General features: G+C 38.9%; 1 protein-coding gene across 4 annotated transcripts in view; it reads right to left on the bottom strand.

Annotated features, from left to right (window-relative positions):
- Positions 1–17,038, bottom strand: part of plcl1 (phospholipase C like 1) — an 83,166-nt gene that overhangs the window by 19,654 nt on the left and 46,474 nt on the right. For all 4 annotated transcript variants that reach the window (XM_067409750.1, XM_067409751.1, XM_067409753.1 and 1 more), the window contains 2 exons: positions 4,508–5,131; positions 1,647–3,344 (listed from right to left, as the gene is read on the bottom strand). In XM_067409750.1, the coding sequence (XP_067265851.1) occupies positions 1,647–3,344; positions 4,508–5,131 (2,322 nt within the window). The remainder of the gene's footprint in view (positions 1–1,646; positions 3,345–4,507; positions 5,132–17,038) is intronic.

The raw sequence follows: 17,038 nt of genomic DNA, 5'->3' as shown, positions 1-17,038 counted from the left end.
AGAGACAAACAGAGCTGTCAAGCCTGTACCCATTGCTTTTTAAAGAAAAAAGATACTAGCACAACTAATGGATTCTGGTTCAATGAAAAAAATCAATGAAAAAAATGACATGACAATAGCGTTTTATGGAGTGCTTGAATGTGTGTCTATACTTGACAAAAACATCTCTTTTTTTTACTCTCCAAAAATTACTAGCAAGATAATTCACTCCAACATACACTAACTGCCCCCAGATGAACCATGTCAAATTTACTGGTTCGGATCAAGCAGTCTTGCTTCACACCCAGAGCTCTGCATGTTTGTGTCCACTTCATTGCACTGGATTTCACAGGTAAAGCAAACCCTCACCTGTGCCAAGAAACTACCTTAATCTGCATCTTTTAATTAAAGCTGTCTAAATTTGGCATGCAAGTGTAATTACGCCCTGCTAAAATAAAGGTCACGTCATTAAAAAAAAAAAAGAATTATGTTGGAAGAAACTGGTACCCACTTATAAAGCAGTGTAATGAGTTATCTAGACCGTAGGTTTGAACTAAAATCCAGGGCAAGAGAATTTGTGTTAGCAGGCTATTAAGTTTTGATGGAGATCTTCCCTAATTACAGATCTAGGAAGAGTTGTGTTAAGTTGCACACATTTGCGTCATCCCTGTGCAACCATGAGGAGAGACTGCATCCATTAACCTCGTTCTGGTTGGGTGACAGGTCAGTACTCTATACATTTATGTTATAGCTATCAGCTCAGGCTAATGCATGCTAAGAAATGAATGCAAGTGCAGCAACCTGTGAGAGCTAACATTTTGTAAACTCACCACATACTATCAGGATATGTTTATGTCTTAACTACATACAGAGAAAATCTGCACAACATTATTTTTGAAAAAAAACTTGATTAGGGAGGTCAGTGAGTATGTGTTACGTTGTATGATATGGCATAGCTGAGCTTAGTCGGAACTGTGTTAATTTTGCATGCAATTGGTAATTAGTGTGAAACATGGCTCAGTTGCTACCTCATGGACTGAAGCATTCTAATTTCTGCCTTCAAGACTGATACACACAGAGAAACTCAACCACACCATAGAACACAGGGTCAAAAACCCACAGGGCAAGGTATCATGAAATATGTCCCATGTTTCAACTTCTAATCTCTGTCTTACACCATCTTTTCACTACCTCAGACAAACATCAAATGACAGACCCTAAATTCTTCATCTCCAATGGACAGTAGTGCAGAGCTCTTTCTGTAAAATGGGCGGTCATAAATAATTATGTCAGTAATTATTATTTTATAAGAGTTTTATAATTACTTACATTGATTAGTCTTAGAAAACCTACTATGTTTTCCTTTCAGATGTATTGCGGGTAAAAAACTGGATATAATTTTTGTCTGGATATAATTTATACATTCATTGTTCATTCATTTTACCATGGTGAATATCTCAGAAGGTCATGGCTGCAGAGGGTAACAGCTGCTTCATTACCAATCTGAAAGTTCAATGTGACTACCACTAGGGGGCAAAATGCAAAAATCATATGCGAATGTCAGAGATAGTGGAAAGGCGGCTTTAGTATAATAAAGTCTTTCAAAATCACACATGAAATAAATCTAATAAATAAACATTCATGATCTGGTAGTCTCTCTCTCTCACCTGGAACTCAAAGGTTTCATCAAACAGTGGGTCATCCTGGTTCTGGGCAGCAGTGCGAGTTCTCTGCTCTGTGCAGTCTGAAGGCACACCATGCAGCTCCAGCACCACATATGGGTCGATGACCTCACCTTTGGCACCAGAGCCTTGTGGCTTAGGTAGACTATGGGCACTAATGACCTTCACCCTGAGTGTTTGCGGTGGTACGCCAGGCACGCAGCCTTGTGACTGGGCACTGAAGTAGGAAACCTCCTCTCGCATGACTGCTGGACGAAGCACATATCCACACCCACCGTTCTGCATAAAACGGCCACGGGTCAGGTCTAGCATGGCACCTGGTGTCTGTTGGTTGAGCGCAACCAGTTGCACACCTCCTTTCCAGTAGCCTTGCGGGTTTGGGTTGCTAGAGTCTAGCCTTACTGAGCTGGGCCGCACACGGGTTAGATTGCGCTTGGTAAAGCACACAAGCTCCTCTGGGCTCTCGCTAGCCAGCCGTCCTGCCTCCCCTTCCCCAAGAGAGCACAGGGTCCAGCAGGGGGGATCAAGGTTCATAGGTGTACCTGGTGTAGAAGGAGTAGAAGGGGGAGAATGCTGCTGGGAATGCTGAGTACTCGCCCGGTGAGCATAAAAGTTGCGACTTCCAGTACGAGCAACTGCAACGAGATCGGACAATTCACGCCGCAAACGGAGGCGCCTTGGCTGTGGGGGTGGGGGGACAACAAGAACCACTCCTAGTTCCTCTTCCCCAGGGATAGTCATCCTTCGGCCAGCCAGAGGGCCTCCGCCACCAATCTCCTCATCCTCCTCAGATACCTCTCCTTCAGAACCTTCCTCTTCTGGAGGCAGCTTCTTTCCGACAAGAAGTACCTTACCCTTTAGCTGCTCTGGAGAGGGCAAAGTGGTTGCGCGACCTCCCAGACTGACAGGCAGAGATTCAGGGGTATAGAGCTTAGATCCAAAAACCTTTTTCAGGTGTTGCGCAAGAGTACATTGCTGGGAAGGTGAGCAACGCTGGCATAGATACAGCAGCAGAGGATACTGGGAGGTGAGAAAAGCATACTTGTTGACTACTTCTAGGGCACTGCGCAGAGTAACAAAACCATGATGGTGATGATGGTGGTGATGATGGTGGTGGTGAAGATGCTTTCCATCTGTACCATGGTCTACACCCAAAAGTGGCTCCCCTTCTGGCCCATCGGTAACCCCCAGCTCCAGACACCGACAGCCAGCCTGCAGGGCCCGAGTGAGCCCCCCAAGATCAGCCCGGCCATGCACTTGGTCATCCAGCAGGTAGGAGCGGTAGGAGGCACTGATGAAATAATGAGACAGGGGCATTTTCATATCCTGGCACACATTCTGATGCTCAGGGTCTAACAACTGGCACTCAGCTGACTGTAGGTAGCGGGTAAAGCCATCCAAGCCCAGTAAACCTCGCTCACGTCCAGCTGCAGAGGGCTCATAGCGGCGAAGAAGCTCCAAGCAGCCCTCAGTGGTGGCCAATGACAGACCTTGCTCCGTCTCCAGGAAAAGACGCAGGTCCTGAGCGTCAAGGCACTCTCGGTCTTTAGAGAGTTGCACTAGCAGGAAATAGACATCAGGTCGTGTACACAACTCGCAGTAGGCCTCTTGGAACTCCTCCAGGGTAACATGAGATGTTAGCTTCTCTTTGCTCCTCTGAATTTCCTTAAAGCGCAAACGCACCTGGATAAAAAGAAAAAAGAGAGGCATTAATGTATTTAAGTACAAATATTTGTGTTGGTAGATCTTTTATGGATAAAAATTTGATCTAGTAACCCATATCTTTTTGTTTTAAATTGCGATTAGGAAAGGATTAATTCACAAACTCTGACCATTGTGCTACTGACCAAGGTACTTGCTAAAGGGTGAATGCTTTGCTATTGGGAATGCTATGAAAGTATATAATGAATGATAAACAAAATAGTACAAGGACTACAGTCAAGTGAAAGATGGTTACGGATGACCAAGGCCTTGAGAGTTCTGCAGTCTACTGTAATTATCATCTGTTTATGATGTAAGCCTGTCTCATCACTTTTCAGGTTTTGTTACTTGAATAATAAATGCTGGAGGGTGAGGTTCTTCCTTGAATAGAACTTTTGAAACTTAATGAGCAATCACAGTCTAAAACTATTACAAAGACAAGAAGCAAATCAAACAAGCAGCTTACAGCAAATAGTGATTTGAATCTTGAGAGACAAAATGTCACAAGTCATACAAATTCAGGAACAGCAGCTCTTCACAGGGCCTATATTGTGTCCAGCATTTTTCAAGAGTAGGACACAGCCAGAAGCAAAGCGAGTTATTCCTATCCAGTCATCTCCTCATTGCCCTGTTTGCTTGCCCTTTTTGCCTTTACTTGTCTCTCTAGACACATGAAGCAGATGCCTCACACCCGCTGTCACAAATACTTGGAGACTTGGCCCTGTGGGTTCTATCTGTCTTCCTCCTGTCCCCAGCTGTCCATTCCACACACAAACATACACATGAATCTACTGCCAAATTCAAAACCCAACAATAGCTGTGTGCCACAGCAGGGTTGACTAAGAAGTCAAGCTAAGCAGTACTACAGAGACGAGTTCTGGAAGAGCCATCTAAATTCTACACTAATCATATTGTTCACATTTATGACTCTCTCAGTGCTTGTTTTTTCATCTCTCACTGCACTAGGACAGTAGTATGATTCTTTTTTGATGGGTCCTACATAAAAACTGCTGCAGTATATGTTTTTCTGATTGCTTTCAATTTGGAGAGTCACATATTTACTATTGTTTGGCTTTTTCTGCGCCCATTTAGTCATGAAATGCAAGATTTTGTGGTTTAAACTGAGAAATAAGAGAATGTGTTACCTTTGCTTCCTTAATGCCAGGGCAGAGTTTACATATGGTGGCCACTGCCGTATCTTCAGACACAATTCCGTGTCCATCCTCATCAACCAGAGCAAACTCTGCCGCTAACCAGTTCCGCCTCATCTTGCTTCCAATACTGGCCTCTCCCACCCCTCCATCCCCTCCAATCCCTCCTCCAATGGCACCAGGGTGAGACAATAGGTACCGCAGCCCTGTCACCCAGATATTAGCCACATCAGCAGAGAGGGCAACCAGGTCCAGAGACTGATACTCGTCACCATGAATGATGGAGAAGGCTGCTTCTTCAGCCAGGTGATCCGATGGGCCGTTATGGAGGAAGGTCTCTGTGCTTTTCCCTGTTCGGACCTCACGAATGGCGGAGATGTCAAGTCGGGCTCGGTCACCATCTTTCTTGGAGGGTTCCCAACGAAGGCAGGACAGCTCCGTGTCCAAAGTGTAGAATCGCGAGTAGATGCGTGAGTTGGGTCGTACCTTCTTTAGCTCACAGCCACCCTGCATGAAAGCAAGGCAATCTGCAGCACTGCTCACCTTCTTTTCTGATGGCATACTGCTAAAGGAAACCGTTTTCTTCCTCCCACCACTGACCTTGGCCACTGAAGGGTCCTTAGGGGAAAAAAAAGAGAAAAACTTTAATCACAATGTAAACCACAAATGAAGAAAACTTCTATGTCATTCTACATAGAGTTGTTCTAGTAAAGCATGGAGACTTGGCCCTCTTACAACAAACCAAGATGGAAATTATCTCATTCATCACAAAAAGCTCTTTGTGTTCAAGCATATGTCTCTCGGTTCAAGTCCAAACAAATGTTTTATGTTTTATGTACATGTTTTAGAATGAAATTATTTTTCACATAATCACTGTCTGTGGCAAAATTTGGACATTAATGGAGCTTCCTGTCATCCAAGGGAGATTAATGGTGCTATGAACTATGTCCTATTCAGAATAAACCAACCACATCCTACATTACATCACTGACCAGCAGCACTGGACAGTGTATTGTCATTGTCAGAAAATATCCCTGTTTTTTTCCCTCTGTTATTCTAAATTTTGTATTCATTTTAAATTGCTGCTGTCCATGTATGTGCTACCATTTAAGTATCCAAATGACTTTTTATGTAGCAAGCCTAAAATCTTGGCCTTCATAATGATATAAAATGCCTTGGAAATATTCAAGTTTTACTGAATTATATACAATGATACAAATACAATGATTTGGTAACATGCTGAAAAAGCTTGAGTAGCAATTCAGCCATGCCTATTATATTTGAAAAACAGTTATTCATTATCAAGAATTTCACCCCAAAGGTTCAGAGTGATGAAATGTTAATGAAACTCATTTTAGAGTTGAAAAAGCAGTGGAAGTGTCACCTGACCTAAAAGGAAAGGAGATAAAAAAAGTTTACACTTGCTGGGGCTTGGGCTGGGGGTGTTGCTCGTTTAAAAATGCGTGCTTGCAGCACTGGCCTATATTTGTACTAATACCTAAAATTGAATCCACAACAAAGGCTCCTAATGGAAACACATTATGTCATTGCAGTAGTTAGAATGTGTAATCTGGGATTTCCACCCCAAGCCATTTGGCACTAATCAGACTGGCTCTCATAACAAAGATGCAGGGAGTACTCATGCAGAAGCTAATGAACCTCAGGCATACCAAATTTCAAAGATGGCTTAATGCAATCAAGACATGAATGCTCCCACTGGAATGTCTTCAGTTTCTTTGTGTGTCATAACTATTACTTTTTAAATCAATCAGACATATAATTTTTACCTGGTGGACAATAAAATTGGCAGAAAAAAGACAAAGACAACCATATCTGTCTACTAGGGACCAGAATATCATGTAAACTTGAGAAGTAAGCTCTTTTGACTTGGGCCAGTAAGCAACTACCTAGCAACGACCCCCAAAACCCTAGCAACAAACTAGAAATGACCAGCAACATTCAGCCAGAACATATAGGCGACACCCTGACAAACACCCACAACACATGGCATCATGTCAGAAAGTTTATTGCACAAGGAAGAATAGCATTTTGCTTATCTAGTTAACAAAAATACAAATAAAATACAATATAAAAATACTGTGTTAATTTGAATGAATTTTTTTTTTTAAGGTGTCTGTGTTACAGTGTATTTACGCATTTAAGTACTGTGTAATAATAATTAGCTACATGTAATTACTATATTGTTAGGTTTAAGATTGTGGTCCGGTTTAGGGATAGTTGCATGTAATTATGCATAATTTACAGTTACCTTATCTACATGTAACGTTTAATGAGGACACTGTAAAATAAAGTGTTATCATTTTCTGTATTGTATTTTCACAAATGTTTTTCCTGTATTTTGAATTATGCATTTCATTCTGTTATGTTTCAGGGTTGAAGAAAATGTCTGTAAACGTACAGGTAATTTTCTGACAGGACATTATTTATTTTTCTACAGATTATTTTCTTACACTGTATTTTCACATTAACATGCTAAAATTTCTGCTTCTTTATTATTCATATTCTTTCACAATTCATATTCTTTTTGAGTCAAAGATAAAACAAGCACCCCCGGACCTTTAAAAAAAACGCCACAATTCTGGACTTCTTCCACTAAACAAAACCTTTTTGACATTCAGACCAGATAAGCAGAGGATCAGGTCAGGTCAGAGAGTACAGTGAGCAGCCACTGAGCACTCTGACATGTTCATTTGTCTTAGTTTGTCTGTTTTTTATGCAGCTGGCAGACTCCATTCCTCGAAGCTGCCATGCTTCTGGATCAGAACCTGCCTGACGAGCCGACAGCCTGCCGCTGTGAATCCAGGTCAGCAGGTGTTTGAGCAGACTGGGTGATAGTGGAGCTGAAGCAATCAGGGTGAGCCAAGCAGTAGAGTCGCGCAGGTTAGCAGCCATGACCATGCAAGACTAAAATGCAGTTTTAGTGGTTAGATTCCCAAGGGCAAAAAAAGCAGGTCACTCATATGTCCATCCATCCATGGCACCTACCCATCAGGGTCCTCCAGGAAACCATGACAACAAGTCTGCAAAGCTTTTAATGTATCGTTCTGGCCTAAAAGGGCACCTATCAGACTTAATCCCCCTAAGCACAATTCATTTTGTTTTGTTTTTTGATGTTGTTGATTTTTTTTTCTTTTTTTTTCTTTTCCAACCAAAGTAAGGAGGGTCTGCTGGTGATAATGACTGAATGAAAAGGAATGTAAACGAGTGAGTGCTAGAAGAACAGCTGAGGAATACGAAATAAAAAGGGTGAGGCACATAGCAAGGGTGGCAGAAAAAAGAGAGAGTTAATGAGATGGAGGGAGGAGTGCACACAAAAACACTGCTGCAAAAAGTAGGTAGTAGGTAAAATACTGTTTCCACAAAAGAAAATTACACCAACATTATAAGCAGTTTCCCTCCATCAGTCTGAGAGGGATAACAGTATCAGACACAGCAAGGGGGAGCTAGGTGATGAAGTGTGGTTAAATTTAGATGTGCTCCCATCTCCACTTAATCAAGGAAAAGAGGAGGAGAATAGAAAGGGAGCACAAGCACTAGAAAGGAGGAGATAATTGGAGGTTGGGTGGACAGAGAAACTGAGGACTGAGGAGAAAATGAAGAGGGAAAATATAATAATAATAATAAAAAAGTGTCCTTATGGACACTGGTGACGGCTCAGACTTTATGAATAACCCTTGGTCTATTCCTACCAGAGCGGACTGGTTTTAATAACAGTCGAGTCCCTGGCCTTTAAGGGGCATTTTTAAGCTCATCAGTGATTTGGCAGCTAAAACCCACAATGGAATCAGCTTTCACTACTACCGAGTCCTCACTGAACCTTTCCACTGCTGCCTGAGGCTATACTCTCTTTTTCACACAGCACAGTGTTTACTACTGTCACCTGCTTAAATCCGATACAAACATTCTAGACTGAAAGAAAGACAACAGAGTGAATTCAAAAATTGTAAGATTTCATTTACAAAAATTGTCAAATGCAAGAACATGTATCTTAAGGATGGGTGACAACAAACTGACCGATGTCAAGATTTTTTTCTATATTTTGTAGTTAGATTACCATTCAAAAAGTTTGGAGTCAGTACTATTCTTTTTAAAGAAATGAATCATTTTATTCAAAACTCCAGATCAGCATATTAGAATGATTTCTGCAGGATCATGTAAGACTGGAGTCAGGGGCGCCTGCAGGATTTTATCTCAGGGTACGTACAGAACTAGCTCAACCACTCCCCCCAGAAAACAAACATTTTAATTAATTTATTGGTCATTTTAATTGATGGTATAAATAATAATTGATTGTTTAATACCATATACCGTAATACCGTGAAACCGTGATATTTACTCAGACGGTTATCATACCGTTGAAATCTCATACCGTTACAACCCTACGCACACCTTTATTTATTTTCATTTTCTCTTGCTCTCTTAATATGTCATGAGTGTACACAGATAGATTTTAATAATGAATTTAAAAATTTTGTAAAAAATAAAAACGAGTGACCTCCCAGCTGTAAATAAAACTTAATTTCTACAAAGAGCAACTTGGAAGTCGTGTCAGGTATATGCTGCGCAGCTAAATAGAAGATCCTACACTCAAAAGACAACAAAAGTAACAGCTTAAGTGTGATTGTGGTAGTGAGGAATAGAAGTACTAAAGATTCTACACTCAAAAGACAACAAAAGTAACAGCCAAGTGTGATTGAGGTAGTGATAGTACTGTAGCTTCTTGACGGGACGCCGTCACCACACTTCAGGGAAGTATTGGATTGTATTGCAAGTATTCAGGAATTTAGGGAATTACCTAGAAATACTGTAGTATTATATTAACAACTAGGAGTTGTTTAAATTGTCAGTGGTGAAGTCAGATTTGTATTGAGAATTTCCATGACAAGCGCCAGTTTAATGGTGAAAAAGAGTGAGGTAAGATGTAAATAGCGAAACATTTAATACATCAACTGTTTTGCGACTGACAGTAACTTCCAGTAAGTTTTAAATTGAAAATATGTATTTACGTGATTGATATAATTGAGTGAGACGAAACAAGAAACAACATGAGGATGAGTAAATGACAAATTTTGTTTTTATAGGTGAATTATCCCTTTAATCACACAGCATATCCATCCATCAGCTCATTAACCCACTCACAACACAGTCCACTAACCCCACCCCAAATTACCGCCCCGTACCACTGACTTCATCAGCTGGGACAACACCTGGTGCTGCCCGTAATCTACTCCAGCTCCAGGCAAGCCACAGAACAGAACTCCAATCCAGCTAATGATCCCAGCTCTGAGAAAGCAGTAGATTAGTGCAGCCGTGCTGCTCCCACCCCTTGAGACCTGAGGGGTAATCCGTGCCGGATGGAGAGAGTGATTTAGTAGGGTTAGAGGGGAACGCTCATAGATTAACCGACAATGAGTTTAGCAAGCCGTCAATCCTACTGTCCAACTAATTGAAAATGCTGATGTGTGGGTCAAAATAGAATTATGTCAAGTAGAAATGTGAGGCAGAGCTGATCTCCTGACATTGAGCTTGTCTATAAACAGCTTGAAGGATGAAATGTGTTGTTAAAGCAAATATGAGTACAGCAAAAGAGAGATTATCAAACACCTGTTCTTCCCAGGAGCAAAAAATGTAGAGGATGGTAGGGAAGGTTGTGCATAAAGACTATATTAAATTAAACTAGTAGCTAGCCTTCACTTTTTGTAGTAATACGGAGACGTAATTTAATAAAGTATAGCAGAGTGTGAAAGAAAAATCTTCCAGTACAATGTGAATAACTCATACCTAATAACAACTGGCAGCTATGGAGGTTTCAATGCTCCAACTCATCACTCGGAAATTGCTTTATAATTAAATGCACGATGTAAAATTTACGCAGGACTTTAATACGATTACACTCACTGAACCTTCTGTTATACCTGTCTGTCCTGGAATTAAGAAATAGTTTTATTACATCCTACCTAGATGCATAATTGCCCTAATCTAATCTGTGTCATAAACATGAAATTTTTTTTGGGTGTAAAAGCACAGGTAACTATTTGTAGAAGATAATGGTAAACCGTAAGAGACTGGCATTCAATAATTTGAATTATGAATTGTTTTATTCTGCATTCAATGCTTCAATGATCTCTATTGGCCTTGCAATATCTACTTAGAGACAAATCTAGTTTCAATACAGTAATTTCCTGGTTTTATTATCCAAATTGCTTGATTTTATTATCTATCCAGCAGATGGGTTTTCTGCTAGCCAACTAGAATCTCTGGAAGTAGAGAAAAGCAGCTCAGTCGATAGGCGTGATTGCGAAGCACGGCTGGTCTCACACGTTCAAGAGTAAAGCACTTGAAGTAATTGCAGACCATTTCCACAATCAGCCTCCTCTTATCACAGTTTTCCACGGCCTACATAGCCTACACATTCATCAGCCTACACCACTTTACAGGTTCCATTCTGAAAACAATCAGTTCTCAGGCAGTCTTCAAAGCTACTCAGAATAAGCAGAGAAAAGCTCAGATACATACTCGCACGTCTGCCAAGACAGGCGCTATTTGTTTCCTAAAAAGCCTCCTCAGCAATCACCCTTTCTTAGACCGAAGAGAGAAAGACATACATCTAGTTAGCTAAACCAGAGGTTCTCAACTGGAGAGCTGCGAAACTGGGTCACTGGTCTGTGCTAAATGTAAATAATAATGAGCAACTAAACATTAAAGCTGCAGTCCGCAACTTTTTTTGGTTAAAAATTATCCAAAATCAACTTTTGAACAAGTACATAACCAGCCAGTGTTCAAAACTATCTAATTATCTTGTCTCGATTCACGACGGTTAGCTTGTAATAATGTTTTATAATAAGAACGAACTGGCGGATTTCCGTGGGAAATTCAAGCATGCAGCAGTTCCTCTGTGCGTCATTACGTCACGTCCGTAAACAAAGAAAGGAGTCCCGTCGAGAGGCTAGCCAGTTATATCATGTGAGGAAGCTGCCGGTAGTGGCACGTTTATAGCCTTATCTCACAGCAGCTGAAATAATTAAACTTATCATTTTGATGGCGGATTGTAATCCAGAAAGGTCCAAATGACAATCATCAGTGACAACTGGAGATTCACCCATAGCCAAAAAGCAAAAGACTTCGGACTGTGGAGTGGATACAGAACTTGAAATCTACAGGTAACACTAATACACACTAAATACACAGTCACGCAGTGCTGATGTTGTTAACAATAACAATTTGAGAACAATATAACAGTAATAATAATTTGCACGGTTTGGCGTGATCAGAGCTAAGCGATCGTTAGATTTAATCATCATTGGCAGCGCGATTTATTGTAGGCCTAATGCTTTTTTCCTCAGTTGGTCAAAACAAAAGTGGCAGAAATGTTATTTACTTGTTCAGACGATATTTTCCAGTGAAAATTCTTATATTGGTCATACTTTCAAGACGTAGAGTCTGTGATTCTGAAGTTCAGCATCCACACCGGTGCGGTTACTGACAGCAAAAGATTCATCCGTGCTGACGAGCTGTGCCGAGGCACAACGCGTGTACAGATAACTGCTCCGCATATGACTGCAATCGCTTGTTTCAAACAGCGATGGCGACAAAGAGGAAAAACTGCGGACAGCAGCTTTAAATAGGCAAAAAAGTCTGAGATCCAATCAAACTACAGTATTTTGGTGCATTCATCTGTCACTTAGTTATATGATTAATAGTAATAAAAAATTTGGCCCAGTGTCTTCCTTTTGTTAGGCTGGTAAATCACACTTCTGTTGTTTATGCAGAATTTTCAATTACAAAACCACCTATAAATTCTGATTGGTTGAGCCCCATTTTAAAGATGCCTATTAAAGTGCCTAATTTATGTTTCTTTGCAACTTACAATTAATGTAATGAAGATGTTACTTGGCAGATTTATTCTTTATATTGATTATTAATCATAATGATTATAATAATAAATGTAACTATTTATTGAACATTGTTGTCTTGTCATTCCAAACATGTATGCCTTCTTTCTTCCGCAAAATACAAAAGAAGATCTTTTGAAGAATGTTAAACTGTTTTGTCCGTACAATGAAAGTTGATGTGGTCCGATGTTGTTCTAATCTGAACCACACGGACTTTATTGTTTAGACAAAACAGTTAAACTGTATTTTAAAAAAAATATATCATACAGGTTTAGAACGACAAACAGTGAGTAAATGATTAAAGTTTCATTTTTGAACTACCTCTTTAAAAAAAAAAGAAATCATGTTTGATATAGGATAATTTGTTTGTTTTGTACGCCCATGTCCAATTGATATATATACCTAGTTTGAAAGAATTTGTTCACCCTTCAAACCATTGAACTTGCTGTATCCCCCTGTATCCTACTTCAAAGAGCCTCAAAGACATGTCCAGACCTTCCTGAGAGTCTTCACCCAGAGCAAGTGAGGGCTGAAAGCAGACTTACAAAAGGGTCTGTCATTCCTTATTAACACTGCTGCTCCATTCCAAGCTGGCACAGGGGTCTGCCAAGAGATTCATGCTCTCTAAAATTCCAGCACATCTGAATAGTTTTCCATGAAGTAAAACAGGAGAGGCAAAACTCTAGATGCACACAGGCAACACAGTAGGACTGACGGAAGAGTACAAGCAAGTACATACATCTTTTATTATTCACCCCCATGGATTTAGACAGAGAACTAGGAAATGTTAATAATTGACTGTATGGCACAATCTAAAGGACCCCTTTAGAAAAATCTTCAGTTAAACAATTCAAGGCAAGACAGCTACCGTTACATAAAATGTTTAGCGGTACAAAAAGAATAAGCTCTGCTGCCTAGCAACTCAAGGTGAAAACCATGCAACTGGATAATGCATAAGTAATGGCTGCATTTTCTCCTGCATAACCTTGGAAGAAAATGCCTTCCAGAATAAATTCACAATCACCTGGGCCGAAAATGTTCATTCAAGTTTAAGTGCACAAACCTAAGCAGCTGCTGTATTAGTGGACCGATTGGCCCAAGGTCAAGGACTGTCAGATTTCTTGTTGGGATGTGGTTCAGTGACTAAGAAGGAGTGCTCTGAGTGCCTCAAACCCGGAGGAGCTGTTCCAGGCTGTTAATTAGAAAAGCTTTTCCCAATCCCTTGGGTTAATTACAGCAGACATGAGGAAAGAAGCTAGGCCAAGTCTGGAGAACTGTTCAACCCACGGAAGGAGATTTACACCAGTTGTGTACTTCAGTAATTTCACTTTAATGTCAATTAATAGTTAATTTTCATTGCCATAAAAATGAAATAACTGAACATAAACATACAAGCTTGATAAAAATGCTCATTTTAGAAGAAAATTTCAGATGGCATTTAGCGGCTTTTGCATCTGAACTCTTCAATTACTTTTTGACTTAACTTGATGTTTTTATATTAAAATAACATGTTTCAATCAAGTAAACCCAACCAGGACTTAAACAGGATTTTCACTTCCCATCATGCTTTGCAAAGATGCTGAACTAGAAGTGTAAATGTTGAAATAAAGTGTTATTTTAAGCAGTTTTTAGCAAGATGAGAAAATGGAAAAACTTTTTAATGTTTACTGTTCTATTATGTTGGTATTTAGAAGTTTCTGTTAATTAATAGTTTTAGGGTTACCATTGTGGTGAATTGTTGCACTTGTGCTTGGGTTGAGCACCTGCTAAGAAACTTTCAAATAACTTTAATAAGAAAGTAATCATAAATTATTTTTTTTATTTATTGCTTTTTTATTTATTTTATTTTAAATGAACACAATACTTGTCAACATTTTAATTGTCTCAATCATGTGGAACCACTGTCCATGATTGAATTAAGTTACAACTATTTTACATAGATTCTTCCTTAGTCAGTTGTTTTGTCACAACTCAAGGATTTTGCATAGAGTAAAAATAAACCTTTAATGTTAATAAAAACTAAGTTGGTTATGTAGAATCACTGTCCATAATTGACTTGAGTTAGTTTAAAGTCATTTTTTTTTTTGAGTGTATGGTAAAAAGGTTTTAATTTATTAATACTCAAAAGCTATTCTTTGAATTAATGTAATTAAATCATGGAAAGGATTTCCGCATGATTAAATGGCTTTCTTTCAGCATTAAGCACTTTTGTTAGGCTAACTTAAATTGCATAGATTGGATTGGAAATTAAGTAAATGAGTTGGTCCAAAACATTGCAAATTAGTTGGGCTGACACTATTAAATTAAGCTGTGCCCAACCATAGTAAATAAGATGAATCAACCTTAATAAATTAAGTTGACCCAACGTAAATACATTAAATTGGAATAACAGAATAGCACAATGCTGAAATAAAGCAACTTAAGCGTGTGGAAATCTTTTCCATGATTTTTTATGTTCGTTCAATGAGCTATTTTTTTGAGTGTAGTTATCCACCTTATTTTCAATTTAAGAGCGGGTGCGGCCATTTGTAAACTGAATATGCAAGGCTTCCAGGTCTGCCACTTCCCAACTGATTGACTGACTGACTGGTTGATTGATTGAAGGCAATCAATCAACCAGTCAGTCAATCAGTTGGGAAGAGGCAGACCTGGAAGCCTTGCATATTCAGTTTTACAAATACAAATTACAAATAAATTACAAATCAATAACCAACTAATTTTTCGTTATTTTTCCCCAATCACCCATACTTTAAGAAAAAATGCATATATACATAAATTATTTAAATATACAATGTGTACATATACATATAATTCTTGATCAGAAAAAATGTAAATGAATTACATATATATACACACACACACACACACACACACACACTACACCTATACATTTAATACATATACCAATGTAATTCATTTTATTTTTTCTAATTTATTAGCAGAAAATAAGTTCTGAAGTAGTTCATAAGGGACCCTTTTACCATACTTGTAAAAGGGAATGTGTCATCATCATAAATAAGATTTATACACAATACTGTGCAATCCATTTGACTGTGTGACTGTTTTTTTAATCAACTTACACCCAAATGTGGTAACACCTATTTCCTGTTTGATTTGTTTTTCTTCCCCCCTTCAAATGTGCACAAAATGAAACACTTGCCTGGAAGCAATCTTATCTCTGTTGAAAGTGCAAGTGAAGGGATGCGGGCCATCACAGCATGCCAAACAAGCAAGTGCAAAAGAGAAGTTAGGGGATGGGAATGAGAGGTGAGGGAGAGAATTAACTGTCTGGCTGGCACTTACTCATGCATAAGTAACACACTTGGATCTATGAATTCAGCTGCGCACCATGGCTATGAGTGTGACGTATAGTGAAAGGTACAAAAAAAAAAAAAGAAAAGAGTGTGAGAGAGGCAGATGGAGAGAGAGAGGTGAAGTTTGGGGGGGGGGGGGCATATTTGCTCATGGAAAGCTAAATGTGACACACTCCAGGCTCCATCCATAACAAGCAGAAATATAAAAAAGTACATGTATGAAAAGCAGAGGTTGTTTACTCCTAATCATTTTCTAGTCTACACAAAGATAAAATCCTTCATAAACTCTTTCAATATTATTTTTATCATTATTTTATTTTTTCACTGTCGTTCTCATATAATATACGTCAATATCGTTTTGGTACATGAAATCAATTTTTCAATGTGTTTAGTAACTATTCTACCTTTATAATACCTCTTCATGATTGGACCAATACTTCACCTTTTTTTTTTTTTTGTATCTCTCCAATTTCTCTGTTCTTGTCAAAACTGATTTTCCCACTTCCCGAGGAGCTCTATTTTAAGTTATCCCAATTTATTTTTCAACCAGTCTGTTCTTTTTGTTATTTTTTGAAAGCCACCCACACTACTGAAGAGAAAACAACATCATAACAAACAACAAACAGCAACAGTGATCTATAAATTGACCTGTATGAACTTGTGGAGGTGTAAAGTGATTTAACCAGGTGCACTGGTGTTTTCCCTCAAGACTGTACCTTCTTTTGTTTGTTGCAGGACGTCTCTCTACCTCTGTCCCTTTAATGATATTCAGCCAGGCCGCTCAAATGGATCTTGTACCTCACAGACTCAATACCAGAACCTCAAAACAGCCCTGAATGTGTGACAACATTCAAAATACAACTTTCATAATCTATGAAAACTATCAAACCTGTACTGGGTAGATGTCTTTAAAATATCTCCTCTATAATAATAAAACTACCTCAGATAAAAAAAATAAAAATAAAAAAAAGTGGGATGTTGACTTTTGAAAACCATGTTTTTGAAAGTCTATCCAAAGCTGCATTTATTTGATCAAAAATACAATAAAAACAGTAATGTTGAAAATAACTTTTCTATTTTAATATATTTTAGAATGTGGCATGATCACTCAGAAATTGTTCTAATATGCTTATTTTCAAATAACATTTTTTACCATCAGTGTTGAAAATGTTGAAGCAAACATGATGCATTTTTTAGAATTCTTTTATGGATTTTATTTAAAAATACATATATACTTTTTGGTAACAATGTAAAAGTCTTTAATTTTGGGGCTGTCAATCAAGTAAAATGATTCACAT

This window comes from Chanodichthys erythropterus, chromosome 14, assembly GCF_024489055.1.
Source record: "Chanodichthys erythropterus isolate Z2021 chromosome 14, ASM2448905v1, whole genome shotgun sequence".
Classification (NCBI taxonomy): Eukaryota; Metazoa; Chordata; class Actinopteri; order Cypriniformes; family Xenocyprididae; genus Chanodichthys; species Chanodichthys erythropterus.
Note: the sequence above shows the minus strand (reverse complement) of the source record. Positions and strands in the feature narration are given on the sequence as shown.